Consider the following 22,361-nt stretch of genomic DNA (forward strand, 5'->3'; position numbering starts at 1 on the left):
GCTTGCTTGTGCTCCTCTTGGACATGTCTGCTGTAATAGCAAGTAACCTACAGTATATCTGAATGTCCCCTAGGCAGTTAGGTTTACCCCCAACTGCTGTAAAAATGGGAGTTATGTCTGCTCTTGACAACAAATGAAACTGATGAATTAAAAGAGAAAAACTACCTAATGACATTTTTTGACTATTTGGTTGTTGTCAAATATTCAATAGCTTATTGACAGTATTTGACTACTATGCAAAATCTAAATTATGTTATTGAAACCTAATTTTAGTCGGATTCTGATCTCTGGGTGTATTACTTTTAATTACAACATTTTACACTTTCACATAAATTTTTCATCCTGTCTTCTCAAAACTCTTAAGTTCCCTTCCCTGCCAACCTCCCCAAAAATCATTCATCTTCCTCTCAGACTTTTCCTTCTTTCTGAAAAAGCTTTCCCCAGCAATCATCAATTACTGTAATAGGTATATAGAAATTCATTTATAGCCTGGCTGCTTTCTCATCCTCAGGTGCTGCCAAACACTGAGATGTTTTCTTTGGAAGGAAAGAGATTACAGGAATAGTTACCCTAATTGAAAAGAGAGAAGGAATAGATTTTAACAGAGGATATCAAGGATGCTATTTATGGAAGGCTAATCGGTTAGCAGAAAGTGCCAGTGAACCTATGGGGGTCCAGGAGATTTTACCCTCCCAAGTGACTGCTGATGCCAACACAAGTGAGAAAAGAGCTATAGCCCAAAATAAATCAGAGCAGTAATGAAAAGGGGGGGAGTATTAATGTTTGCCTCACAGAGGAAGCTCAAAAGCAGAAATAAGAAATGATCTGAAACAGGGGGGGAAATGGGAAAGTAGACTAACAAACAAAAAAAGTTCCAACAATGAGCGCCTGATTAACAAAGAAACAGTGAACAAGCAGAGAGACAGAGGGCTGACAGAATTCTAATGATAGAATATGAAGCACTGAGAATCGAAAACAGATTCATTGACGGAAAAGGAACCTGTGCCAATTTTCAGTAATACAATATATTTTTGAATGTTACACAGCTTCAAAAATCAGTAGTTCAAAAGCATACCCATAACATCTCTATTCTATGTTTGGGTAAAGAAACTAGAATGAGGGAAAGCCAAAAAAGCAACACAGCCATGAACTCTTAAGTCTTATAAGAGGCAAACAAGGAGAACACACAAATAGAATTTGAAGGAATGCAAAGAACCAAATGGAGATGGGAGAAAAGCTGATTACCCTGCCGGAAGTACAGATATGCAGTAATCCTGTCAACTTGCAATGTAAGTCTGATCACATGGCCAACATCTTATGGAGGTAGCACATTTATTTACGGTATCTAAACATGGTCCATGAAAAAGTGTATTTTGCATCATCAGGTACTCATGTCCAAGCCTGGATCTTTGTACTAAGTCCTTTTAGATTCAGAGCCAGTTCACCAGTAAGTTTACCCTATAACTGGGTACACATCGCACCCTCAATTTATTCAGGACATTACAAAGCTGCCCCATGCTGAACTTTTTTTCAGACACTCTACCAGCCACACTTGTAGATGGCCACAGCATCTGTCTTCCTTCTCTCTTTTCCTAGAAAAAAATTAGCTCAGTTCTTTCCTTGCCTCTAAACTATTCAATGGAAAGGCATCCACCAGTATCTTCCTAGAAGAGGATTTTTAATTTTTAAGTGGAATCAAAATTAAAATTAGAGGAAAGCTTAATGAAGGGGGTAAAGTATGCCAACATGCTGAGAACTGCAGTGGATTAGGGGATCCCATAATTCTACAAGACTCGCTGATTAAAATTCTTTATGTAAAGAGAGCCACATACTGATCTCTCCCAATAGCCCCCAAATAAACCATGTCTGCTATCAAACATGGATTCCTAGCCTATATTTGACAGTACTCCCCTTACATTATAGTGAAGTTCAAGTTTTTCATTTCTCCAGTTTTCTCTAGGCACAGGACAGATAAATATTCATGTCTTGATTCTTTTGCTTCTTCCTATTGTTTTTATTTTCCCAATTTGCTACTCTTTGGGAAAGTTGCAACCTTATTGTCCCTCCCAGTTCCATTTACAGCCAAGTCTGCAAGGCTCAGCCTCCTACTTACCATACATTTAAGGCAAGCATCCACCTGTAGCCCTCTGCCCTGTCCCATGTGCAACAGTAATTAAACAAGAAGGTGGGGTTAGCTAGCCTGTATAATACATTATTTGTTGGGAAATAAATAACTGGTGAATACCAATTAATCCTGAAGTCCCACATGAGGGGGAAGACAAAGAAAAAGTGACTGAATTTAAAAAGCATATGGGGATTAGCTCACTCTTTAGCCAAAACAGCCCCCAGCAGAATTTAGATAGCATAGATCTGTGCAGTATTTGCAAAGCACAGGAAATATTAGTTAAATGTCCCAGTATTAAGTGCTTAAAATTGTGGGGGGGGGGGCTGCCTCTACCACTCGGGGTGAATACTCTACCACCTTAAGTATGTTTCAATACTTTACTTAGAGTAATCACAGGTCTCACTCATGCATCCTTCAATGCTACAGCAGAAACAACACAGGCAAGGTATTCTTGGTTTCAAAATATAGAAGTTAGTCTCAAACATGTGGTCTGAATCTGAAGTCCCAGTCTCAGATGTCTGCTCAGTTTACATGGTTCAAAAGGAGGAGGAGAGAGAGAGAGAAAGGAACAGAAACAAACAACACAACCTCCCACCAGGATGGTGAGGGAGCATTAACTGTGCCTTCTCTAAAAATTTACAGCTCTGTGATAATTTACTAGCCAGCATAGATATGCATTAATAGGTTTAACTGCAAAACTCCCACATTATTAACCCCTTCTACTCTGTATGAGTGTTTCAAGCTGCAAAGCCACGAACCTCTAGTAAACTTCAATGTGCTTTCATGGATTATCACAATTGTTTTACAACTGCAACTTCACTTTGTTTATTGCTCACTCTCTGGAGCAGTTACACTAATATTGGTCAATGCTAGACTTCCCACAGCCAATGCAATCCAGTCTGTAGAGTACAATCTCCAGCAAAGATCCAAAGAATAGTATTGCTAATTCCCTTAAGGTTTCTTGTACATGAGTGCACTGACACACTAGCAAATTTGATAACAACACTCTGTTCTACTGAGAACTCATTAAAATCTTCAAAACACGCCACTGTCAAGTTTCCCAATCAACAATCCCCAATTACCACAGTCATAAGGCAGAGATCATGGTTTGTTGCTCCTGCTCTCCCTAATGGAGGGAATCAGAAGCCATCTGCACATTCATGGCGAACTTTTAGTAATGGATTACAATGACAACAAGCGTATTGGCAAAGCACCTACGGCAATGGCTCATCTCTCCAAAAGGGTACGGGAGAATATGATGCTAATGTTCAATACCAAGATGAAGGTCTACCAGGCTTGCGTGTTGAGCACACTGCTTTATGGAAGTGAGTTGTGGGCAACTTACAACCACCAGCAGCAACACCACAACACCTTTCACATGCGCTGCATCAGGAAGATTTAGGGCATCACAGGGCAAGTCAGAGTCTCAAACAAAGATGTGTTCTCTCAAGCCCACATTCCCAACATGTTCACACTCCTGTCTCAGCAATGTCTATGCTAGCTTGTCCACAGAATGGAAGATGTAAGAATCCCCAAGGACATGCTCTACCATTGGCAGACCAACTCAGCATTACAAAGATTTCTGCAGAAGTGACATGAAGGCTGGCAACATCAACCCCACTATGTGGGAATGTAAAAATCATGAAAGTGTGGGCTCCACTTTTCTGTAACTGCTTGACCGATCGTCCTGAAATTTTGACACAACGATCCAGGCCACTCCCCGAGTGTTCTTAGAAAAAAATCCCTCACATCTCACACCTCCGCAGGTAAAAACCTGTTTTCCACAAAGTAAAACAGCGCCCTCAAGTGGAATTCCTCCCACAGTACACCCCCTCCCTTCCTCTGAAATCAACACCACACCCACAAACCCCGCCTCCACCACGAGATCCACCACTCACATATATCCATCCGGCAAAGGTGTCGAAGACCTCAATGGAGACAACGACACCAGCATCTTTACCTCCTACCAGCCTCCAAAAGTCTCCTATAACTATACCTTTCGCTCTCAAACTCCCTCAATCATCCTAATACGTCCAATTCCACAGCAACGAACTGAAAACAGGCCTTTTGCAACAACAAGGCCCAACTAGCCCACAGCAGACTAGGCAGCTTTCCATACTATGCCAAGTGGAGGTAGGGGCCTGCCTGGGGGGAATGGAGGGGCCAAATAAGAGGCAGGGATAAGTAATGGGTCAGTCGTTCATCATTTCCCCTAACACGCACTTGGGGGCATGCCGAGGGGTTTCTGCTTTTTAATTTAGTGGGCGTTGTGTCACATGCGAGGCTCCGGCAGCCATTTTAAGGGCAGTCGTGCAGCTTTTAACCTAGGCTTCAATCCCCCCCAATTTACAATCCCCTACCTTCCCCTTGCCACTTCCTGGGTTTTTTATGGAACCAAACAGCTTGGGCGCTTCGGAATATGCCTTATGCTGCTACGGGGCTGTGGGGCTTCGCTATTTGTCCCGTCCCCCCCCCTCCGGTTCGGGTTTTTAAAAGTAATTCTCCGGGACGCATCATCACCCCCGATCCTTCTCTTTGCCCAAACGGACCTCTCTCCCCTGGCTTTGGGCTTTGCCCAAACAGACCTCTCCCCAACCTTCCTCAACACCAAATACTCCTCAATTATAGCCACAATAAAAACCATAAAAAGAAAAAAAGTTACAAACAACACAAGGGGACATGGACAGGATGGGGGCAGTCACAGGGATGAGCCGGGGGTGGGGGGAGGAGGCGGCAGGATAAGTCATGTGTCCGGACAGAGTGGGGGGAATCACAGGAAAGAACCACAGCAACGCGTGGCCGGGTCAGCTAGTATGCTATAAAATATATATGAATTAGTACATTATAAAGGAAGTAATAAACATGAATTATTTGGTCTTGCTTCCTTTATGCTGACCAAAAGAAAATAAATTAATTCTGGCAGGTACTTTGTAAAAGTACTTCCTGCCTCAGATATGATCATAATATCTAATGAAAGTAAAAACCAACAAGAATAATTCTAGTCAATTTTCTCTTGGCTTTTTATTGATCTGTAAGCTGCTCTGAGAGCTGAAGAGTGGGCTAAAATGCTTTAAATAAATGAATGAACACCAAATTCCATTGAAAAAATGAAAAAGAAAGTAATTGTATATTCTCAGCCATAGAGTAGATCTATCCTTAACTGCAGTTTTTCAATCCAAAGCAATTAGAACTTCTTTCTACACCAGTCTCCTTCACTTCCTCATTTATTTCCTTGTTGCACCTCTACATTTATAACAGTTCAACAAAAATAGAAAGGCTTACATTTGCAGTTGGTGAGGAATTCTACAACAGGTAGGATATGCCCAACCAGTTATTAGCATACTTGTTCCCACCTTGAACTAGGACTAACATTCACATCACTGTATGCATTTTCACACAGAATTTGAAAAACATTTCTCACTATATCCTATACACCTATTCGTGACAGTCCAATGTCCATAGAATATCCAGATAGAAAAGGTACAGACTGTGCCATGCTGACAGGTAGGGAAGGAAACAAAGTACCGGTAGGTTGTGAAAATGGTGAAGGCACTGAGAGAAGTCAATGTAAAAACTGCTGGGACTGCAACACACTTATCTCAAAAGACATTTGCATATACTACAGTAATACCCAATATTATACTACTTCATCCCCAAGTAAAAATCATGAAAAACAAAAGCACACTAATCCCAACTAAAAATAGGGCACATGGTATTGTGCAAACAGTCCAAGCAAACACCTGTTTAGGCAGATCAAATTAAATCAGGGCAAAAATGCTCTAGTGCTCTAGTCACTTGATTACTTAAGAATCTTAGACCATGGTTCACAGAAGGAGACGTGAAAGATGCCTGGGGCAATCAATTGCAATCCCTTGCCAACATGCAGAATTCTCCAGATCATACAGACACATGCCTATAATCTAGACTAGGGAATGCAGAGAAGAGATGAAAGTAGGACAATTGATGCACTACAGAATAGAGTCTGCAGAAGCTCCAAAAAGCAAGGGAACCAAGCTACACATTACAAGGATGATACTTGTCTACCTGTTACTTACAACAGGAATAAATAGGAATAAATCAATGTCAGTGGTTTATATTCTAACCCCTAATACTCTCGCACAAAAGCAAAAAGGGCTACCGCACACAGGAGGAAGACGTTGAACAATCATCTCATGTTCTACGAGATAGCAGAAAGATAGCTATATTTCACCTTGTTTTCATCATAGAATTCAAAACAGCATACTGTACATTGTGCCCACTATCAGTCTCTCCTCAGTACACCTCCTTAGCATCCAGCAGCATTGCTGTATCATGCCCTCGGGCAATGCCCAAGGTTATAAAAACTCTCAAAACTTGCTTGAATATGTGACACATTTTAAAAACAATACCTCATTCCCACCCCAATCCCAGTTGATCAAATTTTGGACGCAATTGTTTAATTATTTACCTGGCTGTAAGTACCATTGAACTCAGTCTGACTTGTTTCTGAGTAGACATGTGCAGGATTGCACTTCCAATATCTCTGCTTGGTTTGGTTTTGTATTGTTTTAAAGTAATTATATGTTTAATTAGTTTGACAACTTCATAGTCTTTTTAATAAACTGACATCCCTTGTTAGTACACAGCAGGCTGCATTATATCAGACTAGTTCTACATTTAGCCTAGTACTCTTTGCTGTGATTGGCAGCAGCCTCCTAAGTCTCTTTCCCATCACTTACCAACCGACTCCTTTTTAAAATAGAGATACTAGGGACTGAAACTGGAGTTTTCTGCATGCAAAGCAAACACTCTGGGAAACCAAAGCTCAGTAATACTCTTCCAGAAAACCAGGGCATCCTTCAAGACGATGGCAGAAAATAAAAACACCAAATCATACCACACAAATCTGTTGCCTTTAATATGCAATATTTAGATTCCATAAGATGCTCTTGAATGTGGTAAGGAAAGGCTTTTGATTTTACATTCTGCTCTCTGACTGTTCCCCGGTTCTTCATTTCTTGGCAGCACAAGCCAAATAGCCTTATTTGTGTGTGATCCTATCATACCAACCTTTGACTGCAACAGTGAATACACATCCCTCAATCAAATCATCATGGGTTATAAATGCATAGCAAATATCAGAGATATTTGAAAAGATTTGCTTATGCGGCCAGCAAAAACAGCCTAACCCAGTTCCAATCACCATTTTTCTTCTTATTATTATTTTTGTGCGCCTTGCCAAATCAAAACCCCGGACAGACATCCCTTTTGCCCCGGCGTGATGCACAACTTGCCAAGCTTTTCCCCAACCCCGATTTGTCATTCATTCCCACACAAATCTGGCGTCTCCAGACCTGTCTGCAACAGACAATGTGCAGGGTGACATCAGCCAAGCTGTCGCTCGCCCCTCCCACAGACAACGTGTCAAACACAATTTACAATCCACCCACTTCTGCCTCGGGCTCCTGCCTGCGCGGCTCCCATCTCGAGACACCTATGGCTCCGTTGCCTTGTCGCCGCCGCCGCGCGCTTAATACCGGCGGGGACGGGCGAAGGGATTCAGACGCCGGCGCCGCTACGCTTTGGCCGGTTTTCTTCTAACGCCGCGAGGTGAAGGGATTCCTGTGCGGGCTTCCCCGACTGCGGCAAGAAGCAGGATGGGGCGAGAGTGAGATGGGGCGGCCAACCCCTCCTTTCCCCCAAGGAAGATTCTCCCCCTCCTCAGTTTTCTTGCTGCTGCAGGGCGAGTGTGTCCCACACAAACACACACCTGCCCAGTTTCAGGTGCAGACACACAGTGACACTCCGCTTTAGGGATACATTTTTTTCGGTAGCCCAACGCCTCCAAAACATACAAGAGGGACCAACAGGTCGCAACCTCAGGGACTTTCCCACCCCTCGCCTACGGCAAACGGCGAAAGGGAAACGGGGCGCTACTACGAGGCGGTTCAGTTTCGCCCCCTTTCCTCAGAGAAGTCCTTCTGCCCAGCCTGTTGAGAGCGGCCCCGGCAAGGGCGCTTCCGACGCCCCACTTCACTGACCTGGAGAGGTGCTTCAGGATCTGCTTCTTGATGATGCCCGCCATGGCCAGCACACCTCAGCCCCCGCCGCTTCAGGGAAACCGAAAGAAACCCGGCGCTCCTCCTCGACCCATCCCGGCGCTTCCTGCCGTCCTGTGCCAGGGAGCGAAGGCGCCCCCGCTCACCCGCTCTCCGGCCCCGCCGCCATCTTGATTGCAGTATCGCCAGCTGACAGGCTTTCGCTGAGTAGAGCCGGGCGGGGGAAAGGGCGGCACCAGCGCCAGGAACGCCGCCCGCCTGGAACCCGGACGGGGGAAGCGGGCGGCTCTCGGCCGGCAAGGGCGGAGAGGATGCCGCCACAAGGGCTACCGGGAGCTGCTGCGAGACGCCGAAGTCACCTTTTGTCTCCGGTGAATGACGCCCGCTAAATCCAAGCTTTAGTGCAATAATTTCACGGCAGCGGGGCACGCCGGCCTGGCTGGAAGCACCACCGCCCCACTCACAAAAGTCCGTTTTCCAAACTGAGTAGGAGAAATATCCTGAGTTGGTTTTTTGTTTTTTGTTTTGTTTTTTTGCAGCGAAGAGGAGCAGCTTTTACACAATAGCACTTAACTACCTGTTTTCCAGGTCCGCTTGCAACGTTTATCAGGAGCGTAATAAAAAAACACGATTTATTTTCCTGGGTTCTCGATGAACCCTAAGTCACCCAAATTCTCTATGAGAGGGGAATGATGATGTGCATAGATGATCTGACTCCTTAGAACTCCTTCCCTATTGCCCCTCCCCACATTATATAATATACTGTTTTTCTCCTCACCAATTTTAGCATCTAATTGCCATCAAAATCTAAGAGCACATCCTGGGAATAATAAGTACCACTGAAATAATTGCAAAGTGTCAAGTTGTATAAAATCACCTTAAGCCCGCAAACTATCCAAAAGCCTGAAGGGGAAAAGCCATGGTAGAATTTTTAAAAGTATGAAGACAATACCTCCCCTCAACTAAAAGATAGGATTTTGTTTATGTTATAGTGTGGGATAACTAGTGTAAGTGAAATATTACGCTCTATCCAATTTCTGACCTTCCACTTTAATAAATGTTTAAACGTGTTTAAAGGGCACAATATTTGGCAACAGAGTAATCTTTCCAGATTGCCTTGTATGGGTGAAAAATGAGACACACAGTCACACATTCCTTTAAGCTTTATATATATATATATAAAGTCCTGGGAAAAGTCTGTTCATCAGCAGCGAATAAATAAACCATCTATAGATTGGACTATATTGCAGATGACGAGAGTTGGCTCTGAGCGACATAATTTCCCCTATATTGCAGAAGTGCTGAAGTCTGAAGTTTTCCGTTACAGAGGTTTTTCCACGACAATTATACACAGTACTCGCATACTATACAGATGCGGAAATATAAGGCTATACAGATATTGTATGTGAACGGTGATGCTATAGGAATTTTTTTATTTTACGGTGATGCTATCCGTACATCTCACCCGATACATGCCTAAAAAGTCGCCAAAACAAAATGTTCCCTTCACACCACATAAGAGCTGAGTTTCAAAGAACAGACATCCCCCTTTTTTGTCTGAATTGACTTAACTGAAACTGCAAACTGGAATGAAGCAGTCCAAGTTTATATTAAAACTGACTACAGTATTACCGTAGTCTAAGATTACAAGTCTACACCTAACACTCAAGCATAGAGCTCTTCTATTATTTCCTATCTCTATGACTTTCCCCCTACTGTATTTGCTCTTACGTCGGGAAAGTCCTCCACTATCCCATCATTCAACGGGGCTACTAAGTTCCTTTTACCAATGAGAAGGCGAGAAAGAGAGGATCCGCCCGGTGGTGACTAAATACGTTTCAGCCGCATGGTTATTTAGCGCTGGCTGGCCAATGGGGCGGAGCTGAGGGACCCAAGGAGAAAAATGGCGACTCTCGTGTTAGATAACGGCGCCTACAATGCCAAGATCGGGTACAGTCATGCTCATGTCAGGTGAGAAGTCTCATTCGCTTGAGCTCTGGATGGAGTTGAATTCTTTTGGAACAGGCAGGCGGTTCTCCTATGGGTTTTCTCGCATGTTTTGATAGGGGCATCTGTGAGAATGTAATCAATTCATTGGCAGTTATGAATGAATTAAGGAATTATTCCAAATGTGCAGGAATTGTCCAAACAAGCGTCCAGTGAAAAAGTGGCTATTTCTGAAAACATAATCCAGGTACTAAATCCAACGAAAGAATGAAATCAGTATGGTTTGTTTGGAAACAGCTAGTGTAGGAGTGTGCAAACTTCTGAGAGGTCTGGGTTACAAAAGGTGTTTCCAGCAAATTGGCATGTTAAAGTAGTTTAACTGAGGAACCCACTCTCCCAGGAGGCAGTGATGGCCACCAACCTAGATGGTGAGAGGAAATCCAACCTAAAGGAGGATTTGAAAAATTCATGGAGAGGGTTTTCGAAGGCTTCTAGCTATGATGGCTATGCTCTGCCTCCGAAGTGAGAGGAGGTAAGGTTTCGGAATACAGTACTAGTTTCTGGAAACCACAGGAGGAAAGAGTGCTCTTGTGCTTGGGTCACACTTGTGGGTTTCCCACAGGCATTGGTTGGTCACTTACGTTATTGACTTTTAAAAATGTTTATAAAGCTGCTGGGTTTCTTTCCCCTCCCCACAGTGTTATTCCGAACTGTCAGTTTAGATCAAAGACTGCTCGTCTGAAAACATTTACAGCTAACCAACTGGATGAAATTAAAGATCCATCTGGACTTTTTTATATACTCCCGTTCCAGAAGGTAATTTAAATAGCATGGATATCTTTTTACACACGAATCAGTTAAGGTTCAGTAAGACAGGTAAAGGTTTAGTCAGATTTATGCATGAGTAGATGTAGTTTTTGAACAATAGTCATGAAAAATATTAATGAAATTAAAATCATTGAGGAGGGAAACATTTCTTTCTATATAATGAAGCCTTAGATGGAAATTATTGTTTGTATTTAGTTGTGCATCTTAATAATAATAAATTAAACTTGCAAACCTGTTAACACTTACTTGGGTGTAAGTCCCACTGCCTTCAGGGGAATATACTTGTATATAGAAATGGTCAAGATAAAGTCTTAAATAATGTATTTAATATACCTGATCATAAACAAATAACATGGATCAAAATACTACTCTAGGACAGGAGCCAAATCATCCAAACACCTTCAAGAGATCAGGTTTCTTCCAGTAGGGTGCTAAAGAAAGCTTGAAGGACAGTGTAAAATTAAGCAAATATCAAATGGTTTAAGCAGTAACTTTACTTTTTAAATAACAGGGCTACTTGGTAAACTGGGATGTTCAAAGGCAAGTGTGGGACTATCTTTATGGAAAAGAAATGTATCAGGTAATTAAACACTTTCCTATATCTTGAAGGTAGCACCAGAAGAATATAAGAATGCAGGCTGCTTATAGGAAGTCAGCATAACCTAATAGTTGAAGCTTGTGCATCAGCTTTAATTTAAACTGAGTGTCTTGATTTCTACAAATGAGGGCATCTACTGTTTCATTTAAAGCATGGGTTATTATTTCTACAAAAATGTACTTGTTCAGTGTAGGTGTTCTAAAGAATGATGTATCAGCAGATAAAGTAATCCATATCTGCTTGTGGGATCCAGAGATTTGAGCGCCAAACCTTCATAGAGTATTTTATCTCAGTGTTGTGTATTTTTCTGAATTGGAGTTTGATCTACCCTCGATGCACCTGCTGATTTTGCATCCCAAGATGCATCATGGCAAACTCATCTCAGCCAGTGTTTACTCAAGACTTTTACTGGTTACTGTCTTTTAGCATACAGAAGGATACATTTTACCAAGTACATTATAGAGTTTAGGATATAGTTTAGGATGAGGTTTTTTATTGCAAGTTACCACTCAGTTTCCTAAAGAATTCCATAGAACACGAGGAAAAAAACATTGCTGAACTGGAAATCAAGTTCACACTAAGGTCTTCCAATCTGCACATCGTGCAACAATGGAGGGAAGGGAGAGGGGGCGGGAAAGGTATCCAGCAATCGACCGTGAGCTACCAAAAGCTCCTGGGGATCTACCAATAGATCACGATTGACCTGTTGGACATCCCTGCTGTACCTGTAAACACAAAAGTAAGTCCCTCTGAGTTCAGTGAGGCCTACTTGCAGGTAAATGGGTAGCTTGAATTACTTCATCCATTAGTCACTTGCCCACTCACTAGAGTTACCTCTGTAAGAATATGTAGGTTTTATTAAATTTTGTATAACCTACAATTTTTTTCCAAGTAGATGTTCCTGTTGTCACAACAGAAAGCTACTATACTGCAGTGGCAAGAAGTGTGAGCTGTGAGTTAGGAGAAAATCCCCAGTTCAGATTTCACCTTAGACATTGATGACCCTTCATCAAGCCACTTTTACCCAGTCTCTCATCTGCAGCAGAGGAGCATTACTGGCCTGTCTTTCTAAGACTGTTCCAAATACTATTGAGATAATTTATGTGAAGTGTTTTGAAATATTCTCTGTACATATTATTAAGAACATACTTATTAATAGACCCTAATTTTAGATACTTTTTTTAAAAAAAGATTGCTTCTGAATCTTGAAATATTTTCCTACATAGGTAGATTTTGTAGATACCAATATCATCATCACAGAACCTTATTTCAACTTCAGCTCAATACAAGAGTCCATGAACGAAATATTGTTTGAAGAATACCAATTCCAAGCAGTTCTCAGAGTAAATGGTGAATGGCAAGTCCTCTTACTGTTTATTTTTGGGGGAGAAAATGTTTTCGTTTGGCATTGCTACAACACTTTTTGTTTGCTTAATAATAATAATAATAATATATTTACACCCCTCACATCTGGCTGGGTTTCCCTGCCACTCTGGGTGGCTTCCAAGACATGTAAAAACGTAATGTCAAACATGTAAAACTTCCCAATACAGAATTACCTTCAGGTGTCTTCTAAAAGTTGGGCAGTTCTTAATATCCTTAACATCTGATGGAAGGGTGTTCCACAAGGATGGCCCCACTGCCGAGAAGGCCCTCTGCCTGAAACACTTGTTAATACGGTAAATGTATCTGACACTATGGCATGGCTCTGTTTTTTCAGCTGGGGCTCTCAGTGCCCATAGATACTTCCGGGATAATCCATCAGAACTGTGTTGCATCATTGTAGACAGTGGGTATTCTTTTACACACATTGTACCTTACTGCCGAAGTAAAAAGAAGAAGGAGGCCATTATAAGGTAAAAAAAAATATATTTTTTAATATTTTTAAAAAGATGTATTTGTGTTTTTAAAATATAAATATTAAAGATAATCTTTCTTGTTCTTAGGATTAACGTGGGAGGAAAGCTCTTAACCAATCATCTAAAGGAGATAATCTCTTACAGGTAAAACACTATAACTAGAAGTTATTACAATCTTACCTGGTTCACGGTAATAAAAATATAGTTTAGTTTATTTTATAGGGCAAATATACTTGTTTGAAAAGAGAAGCTAACTTCTGATATCAAGGTTTGCTGAAGGACTATGAAGGCTTGCTTTGCCTAGATCAGTGTTTCTCAACCTTTTTTGGGCCACGGCACACTTGTTCCGTGAAAAAAATCACGAGGCACACCACCATTAAAAAAGTTTTAAAAATTAACTCTGTGCCGCCCTATATTATAATTATGACTGTAAGAAACACTTGCCAAATATTGCTTTCCGGTGGGTCAATGCTGCCGAGTTCTTAAAAGATCCGGGTTTCTGATCCACCCCACCCGACCCCGCCGTCCCGTATCTTACCCTGTGCGTGTTCTCGGACTTGTGAGAGGACGATTTGGTCTTCATGCCTCCGTGAATTAGCAACAAACTACCTTTTGAATGATGGAGATTGAATATTTTAAAAGTAGCTACTTGAAGTCCGCTCGATTTTCCAAAAAAGAGACACACGTGCGGCACTATTAGCTGCTGGGGGCTGCCATCTTGGCTAAAGGATTCTGGGATGATCCTGTCACGTGAGGCATGGGGAAAATGGAAATAATGAAAGCTGATTGGTCTGTGGAAACTAGAAGGGGCGAAGAAATAGGACGCCCAGGGAGGTGGAGTTTGCAGCTGCAAAATCGCCCTTCTCGTCGCCGCACATCGCGGTACACCAGCCAGCGTCTCGCGGCACATTAGTGTGCTGCGGAACAGCGGTTGAGAAACGCTGGCCTAGATTATGGTGCAAGGTATGTGATGATACTTAAAATTAGGTTTTTTGCACCAATAAATTAAATGCAGCAGAAGTTAAATCGGAAAAATAGATGGAACACTCCAGAAAATGAGCAGCAAAATTATTCTGTGAATTGTTTTAGGTATGGTAATGAAACTGCATCATAATTTACTGGCATATCTTGTTGGTTGTTTCCAAATGCCACTGGTTCCGTGGAGAATCTGAGTGAATCTGTGGATATGCTAGGCCACATGAGTAGACTATAATGGGGTGAGGCCCATGAACTTGAGGGTTACCTCCTTTTGTATACACAAACTTTCATAAGCTACACCCTAGAAAGTTCATTGGGAATATACAGATGGGCAAAACCAACTGGGTTCCTCACAGTGAGTTAAGATGCTCAAGCTAGATTTCATGGCCACTTGTTTCCCATGCCCTATCCCCCATCTCTTCTATTCTGAAGATCCCCTGCATCCCTAGGTCTTGCTGGTTCTATTCAGAGGGCTGTTCAGTGTTAGATACTACTCAAGTGCCAATTCTAAATGTCTTCTGTAAAGGTGGGATTCCTGAACAATTGCAATATGTATAACCTCCTTTTTTTAAAAGCTCCATCAAACAGTACCTTTCCTATATATGTAATTTTGTTCCTCTTGTATAGAAAGGGTGGTATGAGAATATTATTAACTTTTTCTTCTAAAAACCATGAACTTCATCTGGTTTAACAGATTAGTTCCTTATCACAACTTAATGCGAACTCAAAGAAGTGCAGTGTTAAGAACGTTCATCCTCCTCTTACTGTTCTTTGGTTTAATAGCATGCCCTACTCCACAGAGGATTAAAGGCTTAAGTGAGTTTTCCACAATTAATCTAACAGCTTTACTATAACATTTAAGCTTAATTAAATACTCATATTGAATACTCATAACAGACCAGCAATGGAAACAAGATAAAGTAGCATTATTTTCTTTGAAAATTATAGGCAACTCCATGTTATGGATGAAACCCATGTAATTAACCAAGTGAAAGAAGATGTGTGTTATGTTTCCCAAGACTTTTTCAAGGATATGGAGACTGCTAAGTATGGGGTTTTTTTATACTGCTAAATATAGTTAATGGTAATTTTGTCTATGGCCTGAAGAATTTATTATGTATTGCCTTGTGCTGAAAAAAAACACCATTCTGTTGACAATGGTCTATGAATACATTAAAAATCAAATTCCTTTACTGAAAGCATTTTGTGTCTGGGGCTTAAATTTAAGCTTGGGATAGATGGATCCAATATCAGAAAGAAATTAATGGAAATTTTTTATAAAAAATATGGAAATTTATATAAAGAAGGTCCAGAGAAATTGGGGGGGGGGGGAATTGAATATTTGGGCAAAAATAAGCTACCCATAATCCCTAAATAAAAAGTTTCTATCTTGAATTCACCCATAACAGCCATGAAGGTACAACAAGCTATATACAGATCAAAGCTAGGAAAGACACCAGGCCCTGATGGTCTCTCGGCTATTTATTGTTAAAAAAACTAGAACAATCACTATTTTTACCTATGAAGGACTTAATGAACAGCATCCTCATAAATGGAAAGTTACCAAAATCATGGAAAGAAAGTTCAATTACCCTTATCCACAAACCGGGAACAGATGCTTCAAACATGGCCAATTATAGATCAATTCCATTGTTAAACAATGATTATAAGATTTTCACGGACATTTTAGCAAACAGATTAGAAACAGTGTTAAATGAGATAATCCACAAAGACCAAACTGGGTTTCTTCCTGGGTGATATATGCAATCCAACACTAGATGTCTGATCAATGTCTTAGAATATCTGGACTTGAAAATTGATAAATCAGCTCCTATTATGTTGGTGGATGTCGAAAAGGCTTTTGACAGTGTATCCTGGAAGTTTATGAAAAAACTAATGGAAGAAATTGGACTTGGGAATTTTTTTTGTAAAGGAATAAATGCCATATATTCAGAACAATATGCAAAATTAATTATCAACGGCAGAATCACTGAAGATTGCGAAATAAATAAGGGAACCAGACAAGGCTGCCCACTATCTCCACTGACATTTATTCTGGCAATGGAAGTTTTAAATAACCAAATAAGGAGTGACAAACAGTCAAAGGCATTACGCTGGGAGCTAAAACTTACAGGCAACTTTAAAGTTTGAAAAACAATTACAGTAGTTTAAACTGTCGCAGCGTTTGAATAACTTTAGTAGTAGATTTAAGAAAGATCTAAAACCTTAGATAAATCAATAGTTTATTTAAGACAAAAATGTGTATTGGCAACAAATAATAGATAATTGAAAAAAGAATGGATGGGAGGTCCGGTCTATAGTGCAAGGACCACTTTTGGTTTTATTGATTTGTAATTAATAATTTCCATATTATGATTTGGTTTGTATTTCTTGTCTTGTTTTCTTTTTCTTTTTTGGTGTATCAATAAAATAAAATAAAAAGCTTGGGTTCATTAAGGGTTAGCTCTGAAACATGTTGTTATGAAGACTGCCTTTGAGGATGTATGGAGTACTGTTCTGACCCAAGTCCCCATATCTGGAAACAGGGATAATTATATTTAAGGTCCCATTTCAGCCAGACTTGGGTTTATAGTCTGATTCCGTTACTGAAGCATCTGCAATGTTCCAAATCATCTTCAAGCTCTACATATGCAATTAACTTAAGTGGTTGAAGTTGCATGCAAGGCAGAGAGCACGCAGGTTCTGGCATGTTGTTGCAAGATCTCACAGGAACTCAGACAGTCCCACAAGAACTTGCAAGAGCATCCCAAAGCCTGTGCAGTGTGCAGGACTTGCCCGGTAAGCATGGCAGAGCTTAAAAGCTGTCTTTGCAGGGTGTGGGGGATGATGGTAAGGCTCGCTTGGCAAGGATACTTATGCAGGGGGTGGTTTGAGTATACAGAGTTTTCCATATTCCTGCCATCCCCAGAACATAAACCCCATGCAAGGTGTGATTGTCCTGCTATTAAGTTCAACATCTATATGCACTGAATACCCCAAATAGCTTTACGTGGTGGTGGTGGTGGTGGTGCGCTGTCTTACTGATTAAAAGTCAAAAGGAGGTTATTTATTTACAATGAAATAAGTTTGTGTGGTTGTTGGTTTTTTTGTGGCTCTGAAGAATCATTAACTTAGGGTGTATTCTGAATTCCAACTTGTTTCAGATTGAAGGGGGAAGAAAATACAGTAATGTTGGACTATGTTTTACCAGACTTCAGCACAATAAAAAAAGGGTTTTGTAAGGTAATTGCATAAAATCAGTCGTCTTCTTCATTTCATTTCATTTCATTTCATTTCAATACTTTTATATATTTTTAAGAAAAAGATCTCAAAGCATTTACAACCTACATCAAATGAAACAATCCAGAAGTAGATATTACAGAAGAAAGTCAAATACTGCATAAAGTATACGTTCAAAGGAGCATAATTAACAGGAAATTAAAATATTGCCTTAAGATTTTGAAAATAAAACATTACAAAGGAGGTCAACTACAGAATACACATTTAATGCAGCAAAGATAATAAAATATATATATTAAACGTTTCAAAGGGAAACATTATTAGAGGAAGTCAGATGTAAAATGCAAATTTAAAACAAGGTAATTACGGTAACGCATATCTGCTGCTGTTGCTGCCAGTCCTACCAGTGGTGGTTCTTGGCGGACTGCGGCTGTGGAAGCTTAGGCTTGATGACCTGAATCTACACTAAGAGACAGGAAAGCTGGTCTTTGGCCTCTTCAGCAGCCTCAGCTTTTGTAGCTGGAGTCGGTCAAGGCTCTGTCATTCCATGACAGGTGGAAAAGGCCTGCAAGGAAGGGAGCTGGTCTGCCAAGTCTAAAAGTCTTTTATTATTTCAAAAGGTACTATGAAAAGAATTGAATATCTTAGTGTTTACTGTCTTTACTCCTCCTTTTTTGCATTTCTCAAATGCAAAACAAGAATTACTTGCCAGTAGGTTATATATTTTGTATGCTAAATGATATGCATAAAACCCCACTACAACTCCTTGACCATTTGCCAAGTTGGCTGGGGCTGATGGGAATTGGAGTCTAGCAACATCTGGAGGATGAAAGGTTCTCCAACACTTATGCTACCTAGTTAGAAAAAAATAAGGTCTCTATTGAGAGAGGAGTGTGTGTGAAATGAATTGCAATTTTTCGTTTTTTGATTCATCCTCTTACTGTTCAGTCGTATGTTAGCTGCAATTCCTATGTTATTATGTGCTGACATAGCTAGGTATAATAGTATGGAAGAAATATACAAGTTTCAGATTCCCATACAGGTTTTGGATCCCAGCTACTACATGGGAAAAATCATGCAAATAAGGGGAATGATTAATGTGGATATTAAAAGCTGGTGTCATTATTACATGTGTGTTAATTCACATCTGTTTGATTTAGCCAAGGGAAGAAATGGTGTTAAGTGGAAAATACAAAACTGGTGAACAAATACTTCGTCTTACAAATGAGCGATTTGCTGTTCCAGAGATACTCTTCCATCCTTCAGATATTGGAATTCAAGAAATGGGAATTCCTGAAGCCATTGTTTATTCAATTCAGAACTTGCCGGAAGGTATTCTTATTTAAACAATGTAACTACCAAAATTAACTGTAGAGCATGTTGCATAGTTAGACTTTTGGTTTGCTTCTAAAGTTCCCATATCAAGGACAAAAACTCAATTGTCTAGAACAGTGCTCCCCAACCTTTTTATCGCCGCGGACCAGTCGACGTTTGATAATTTTACCGCGGCCCGCTGAGGGGGGGAGACATTGATTGTTTATATTTTATTTAGATTGTTTTGATTTAATCATTTTAATTTAATTGTATTTAAATGTTCCTTGCGCGGCCCGGTACCAATTGATCCATGGACCGGGACCGGTCCGTGGCCCGGGGGTTGAGGACCACTGGTCTAGAACAGTGGTTTTCAACCTGTGTACCATGGCACCCTTGAAGAATGGTCAGGGGTATTATGGGCAACACTGACTTCTGTCCCTCTTCCCCCCCCCCCTCCTTCCTCTGATGCCCTCTTGCATCTCTGCCTCCTAAAGGCTTGTACAGCTGTTTGTTACAGCAGTCCTGGCTACAAGCTCTGCAGGTGAATGGTGCCTCTGGGGCTGTTCAGGGGGTGCTGGTTGCCAGGAACTGAGACAACCTTGGAGTAAACAAGCAAACGGGTGAGGGAGCCCAGCCAGCCAGTCCACCAGCCCTTGCTGTTGGGAATGGACAGACAAGTTCCAGGCCCCTGTGGGGCAGTATGAGGAGGCACATCTCTTGGAGGTGGGGGGACAGCTCAGAGACCAGGGATGACAGCAGTGGCTGCCCTGAGGAGAGGAGAGAAGGCTGAGGGAACACTCAAGGGAGTGTTTGAAAAAGGGTGAGAGGCTGCCAGCTCTGCAGGCAAGGGGTGACAAAACTGGGCTAAGCCCCACAGGGGTGCTGCAGAAAGAATGTAGTTGGTCAAGGGAGCCGCGGACTCAAAAAGGCTGAAAACCTGTTCTAGAAATTCTCCAGTATCAAATTGTAATAAAGCTTTAACAAAACCTGAATCAAATTAGTTAAAATTGAATGACTCCCACATTCAAACACTAATTCTTGACATGTTACTGTTGTAAAATTGTTGAAGTTACCTATGCAATATCCAGACTTATGAATTAAGTAGTTTAATGCATCCAAAGTTGATTGGGAGCCAGAACACTTAGAACCCTCTTCATAAACTTGGAAGTAAGCAATTTGCATTAGAAGAATATTTAAACATGTGACTGAGGTACTGCCTCCAATGCAAGTGCTTTTCATTACAGACTTAATATAAGTATATAAAATCAAGCAAGTTCTTGTAGAATTATAACTAGTTTCTTTCTGGTCTTCATAGAAATGCAGCCACATTTCTTTAAGAATATTGTTTTAACTGGTGGAAACACACATCTCCCCGGCTTCAGGGATCGTGTTTACTCTGAGGTCCGATGCCTCACTCCCACTGACTACGATGTTTCTGTTGTTCTGCCAGAGAAGTAAGTAACCTTTCAGTTACAGACGTGGATTCTCAACTGACGGTTACCCACTCTATTTTTATATTCCATATTCTAATGTCATATGATGTAGTACTAGCTGATACTGAAAATCAATATTAAACTTTATGAACTAACTGTATTTTATGGTTTACACAATTATTTTATTTACTTTCCAGCCCTATTACTTATTCCTGGGAAGGTGGAAAGCTGATTTCTGAAAATGACGATTTTGAAGATATGGTGGTAACCAGAGAAGACTATGAAGAAAATGGACATAGTATATGTGAAGAGAAATTTGATATTTAAATGGTTCACAAGATATGGACATTATATTGTATATGTTAAAGACCTGGGAAGTTTTCTTAGATTGGAACTCTGCTGTAGTTTTTTTTAGAATGAAACTGTACTGTCAGTTAATATATATGTAAGGTTTTGTTCATTTTTATATACATGTAGCTTATTGGGTTCTTTCCTTCATATTCTTTGCCACTCAAATGCTGGTAGAAACTGAAATCTGGATGCAAATGACTGAACTGAAAATATATCCATAAAAGTATATTTCTTAAATTAACAATATGCTAGAATATTTAGTAGGAAAATGAAATAAAACATTTGTATCCAAAGTTTATTTGGAAAATAGTGGTTGTATTGTAACTGAACACAAGAACACTAAATCATAAATCTAGAAGGCTAGTTCCAGATTTCTTCAAACACTGCTTAACCAATTCCTATCTACTGTTATATTAAAGAGGGATTTAAGCAGGAATGCTTTTATTTTCTGTGAAAGGGAATAAAAAGAGGACAACAATGGATGCTCAAGTCAAACAAAAAGAGTGACCAATTTAAAACATTTTTATAATAAAAAGTATTAAGTATTTTATTAGAGAAACAGCTCAAGTCAGCTACAGGTCATGTGTTGCTTTTTTAAAATAAAAAACTGCAACTCTTCAACCCACCTTGGATTTTGTTTGAGGATTAATTTCTTTTCTCCATTCCAGAATGACAACCCATTGCTCATAGGTGTGGTGCAATCTGGACAGAGAAGAGCATCCAGACACCATTGCTATGTTTACTTGAGCTGTTCTACACTTACGAAGAGGCATGCAATTTGTGTGTGTGTGCATAAACAGTTATACCTCACAAAACAGTAGTTTGGAAGTAACTTCTGTCCACAACACCAACTTGTTCAAGACGTATGCTAGTGGATTAGAAGATATGGGAAAGGTTACTAATCGTGAAATATACCCTATGATATTGCTTTCTACGGAAGACCTTTATTTGAAACATCAGCTCGTTAGAAGACTTGAAAGACTTTAAATCTTAAAGCTGGAAGAGAGCCCAGAGCCCTTGAAGATATATGACTTGATTCAAAACCCTAAAATGTATTTTATATAATTGACTATTTCTATTATTTGTATAGCATATTGTTGTTTTATTGCTATGGCCGATGGCTGACGCAAATGAAGATTCATTCAAGCTCTAGCTGCAGCATTCAAGAATAACGGGGGAAATTGGAAGAATCCCACCCCACTGGATGAATCCATCTTATTCATCTTCCTAAAAAGCTACACCTTGACAAACGGGATGAAACAACCCTAAGGTGTCTCTGGGGTAGTCATTTCTCCTTATGGTCACCTACCACAGAACCTTCATGTTTATAGGCCTTAACATTTCCATAGGAAACCACACACTGCCTGAGGGCCAACATTATGCCTTGGAGCTCCTTATGAGAATGTTTGCCTTAGAAGTAAAATATATCTCAACATACTCTCATAGAAAAAGCAAACAAACCTAGTGAAGTTTGACCACTGTCCACATACATACTTACACAGAATTCCTTTTGCCGTTTTTTGTGGTACATTCACTCGGTGTGTAGTATTTTAATAATAATGGGTCTGTTATCCTGCCCCACTTGCATGGACCACTCCACTGAGAGAACCATCATCCCTGTCCACTGGTCCTGTTAGCTAGGGATCATGG

General features: G+C 40.5%; 2 protein-coding genes across 3 annotated transcripts in view; one reads left to right on the forward strand and one right to left on the reverse strand.

Moving 5' to 3' along the window:
* The window catches only part of BLTP3B (bridge-like lipid transfer protein family member 3B), a 38,560-nt gene extending 30,156 nt beyond the window's left edge, over positions 1-8,404 (reverse strand). Inside the window, exon 1 of one of the 2 annotated variants that reach the window (XM_035127511.2) lies at positions 8,146-8,367. In XM_035127511.2, coding sequence (XP_034983402.1) covers positions 8,146-8,189 — 44 coding nt within the window. In that variant the 5' untranslated portion in view covers positions 8,190-8,367. Of the gene's footprint in view, positions 1-8,145 lie in introns of both variants that reach the window. The other variant, XM_035127513.2, reaches the window with a different exon arrangement.
* Positions 8,405-10,035: 1,631 nt separating this feature from the next.
* Positions 10,036-21,744, forward strand: ACTR6 (actin related protein 6). The gene is made up of 11 exons (XM_035127349.2): positions 10,036-10,134; positions 10,809-10,926; positions 11,450-11,518; positions 12,763-12,886; positions 13,257-13,392; positions 13,483-13,539; positions 15,322-15,420; positions 17,538-17,616; positions 18,774-18,945; positions 20,243-20,381; positions 20,558-21,744. The coding sequence occupies exons 1-11, from the start codon at positions 10,067-10,069 to the stop codon at positions 20,685-20,687; spliced, it is 1,191 nt and encodes a 396-aa protein (XP_034983240.1). The 5' UTR covers positions 10,036-10,066; the 3' UTR covers positions 20,688-21,744.
* Positions 21,745-22,361: the final 617 nt, after the last annotated feature.

The sequence above is a fragment of the Zootoca vivipara genome, chromosome 10 (genome assembly GCF_963506605.1).
Source record: "Zootoca vivipara chromosome 10, rZooViv1.1, whole genome shotgun sequence".
NCBI lineage: Eukaryota > Metazoa > Chordata > Lepidosauria > Squamata > Lacertidae > Zootoca > Zootoca vivipara.

Coding starts and splice junctions, on each gene's coding strand:
- ACTR6 (XM_035127349.2), top strand. CDS start 10,067: ATGGCGACTCTCGTGTTAGATAACGGCGCCTACAATGCCAAGATCGGG. Junction 10,135..10,808: donor TACAGTCATGCTCATGTCAG/GTGAGAAGTCTC, acceptor CCCTCCCCACAG/TGTTATTCCGAACTGTCAGT. Junction 12,887..13,256: donor AGCAGTTCTCAGAGTAAATG/GTGAATGGCAAG, acceptor CTGTTTTTTCAG/CTGGGGCTCTCAGTGCCCAT.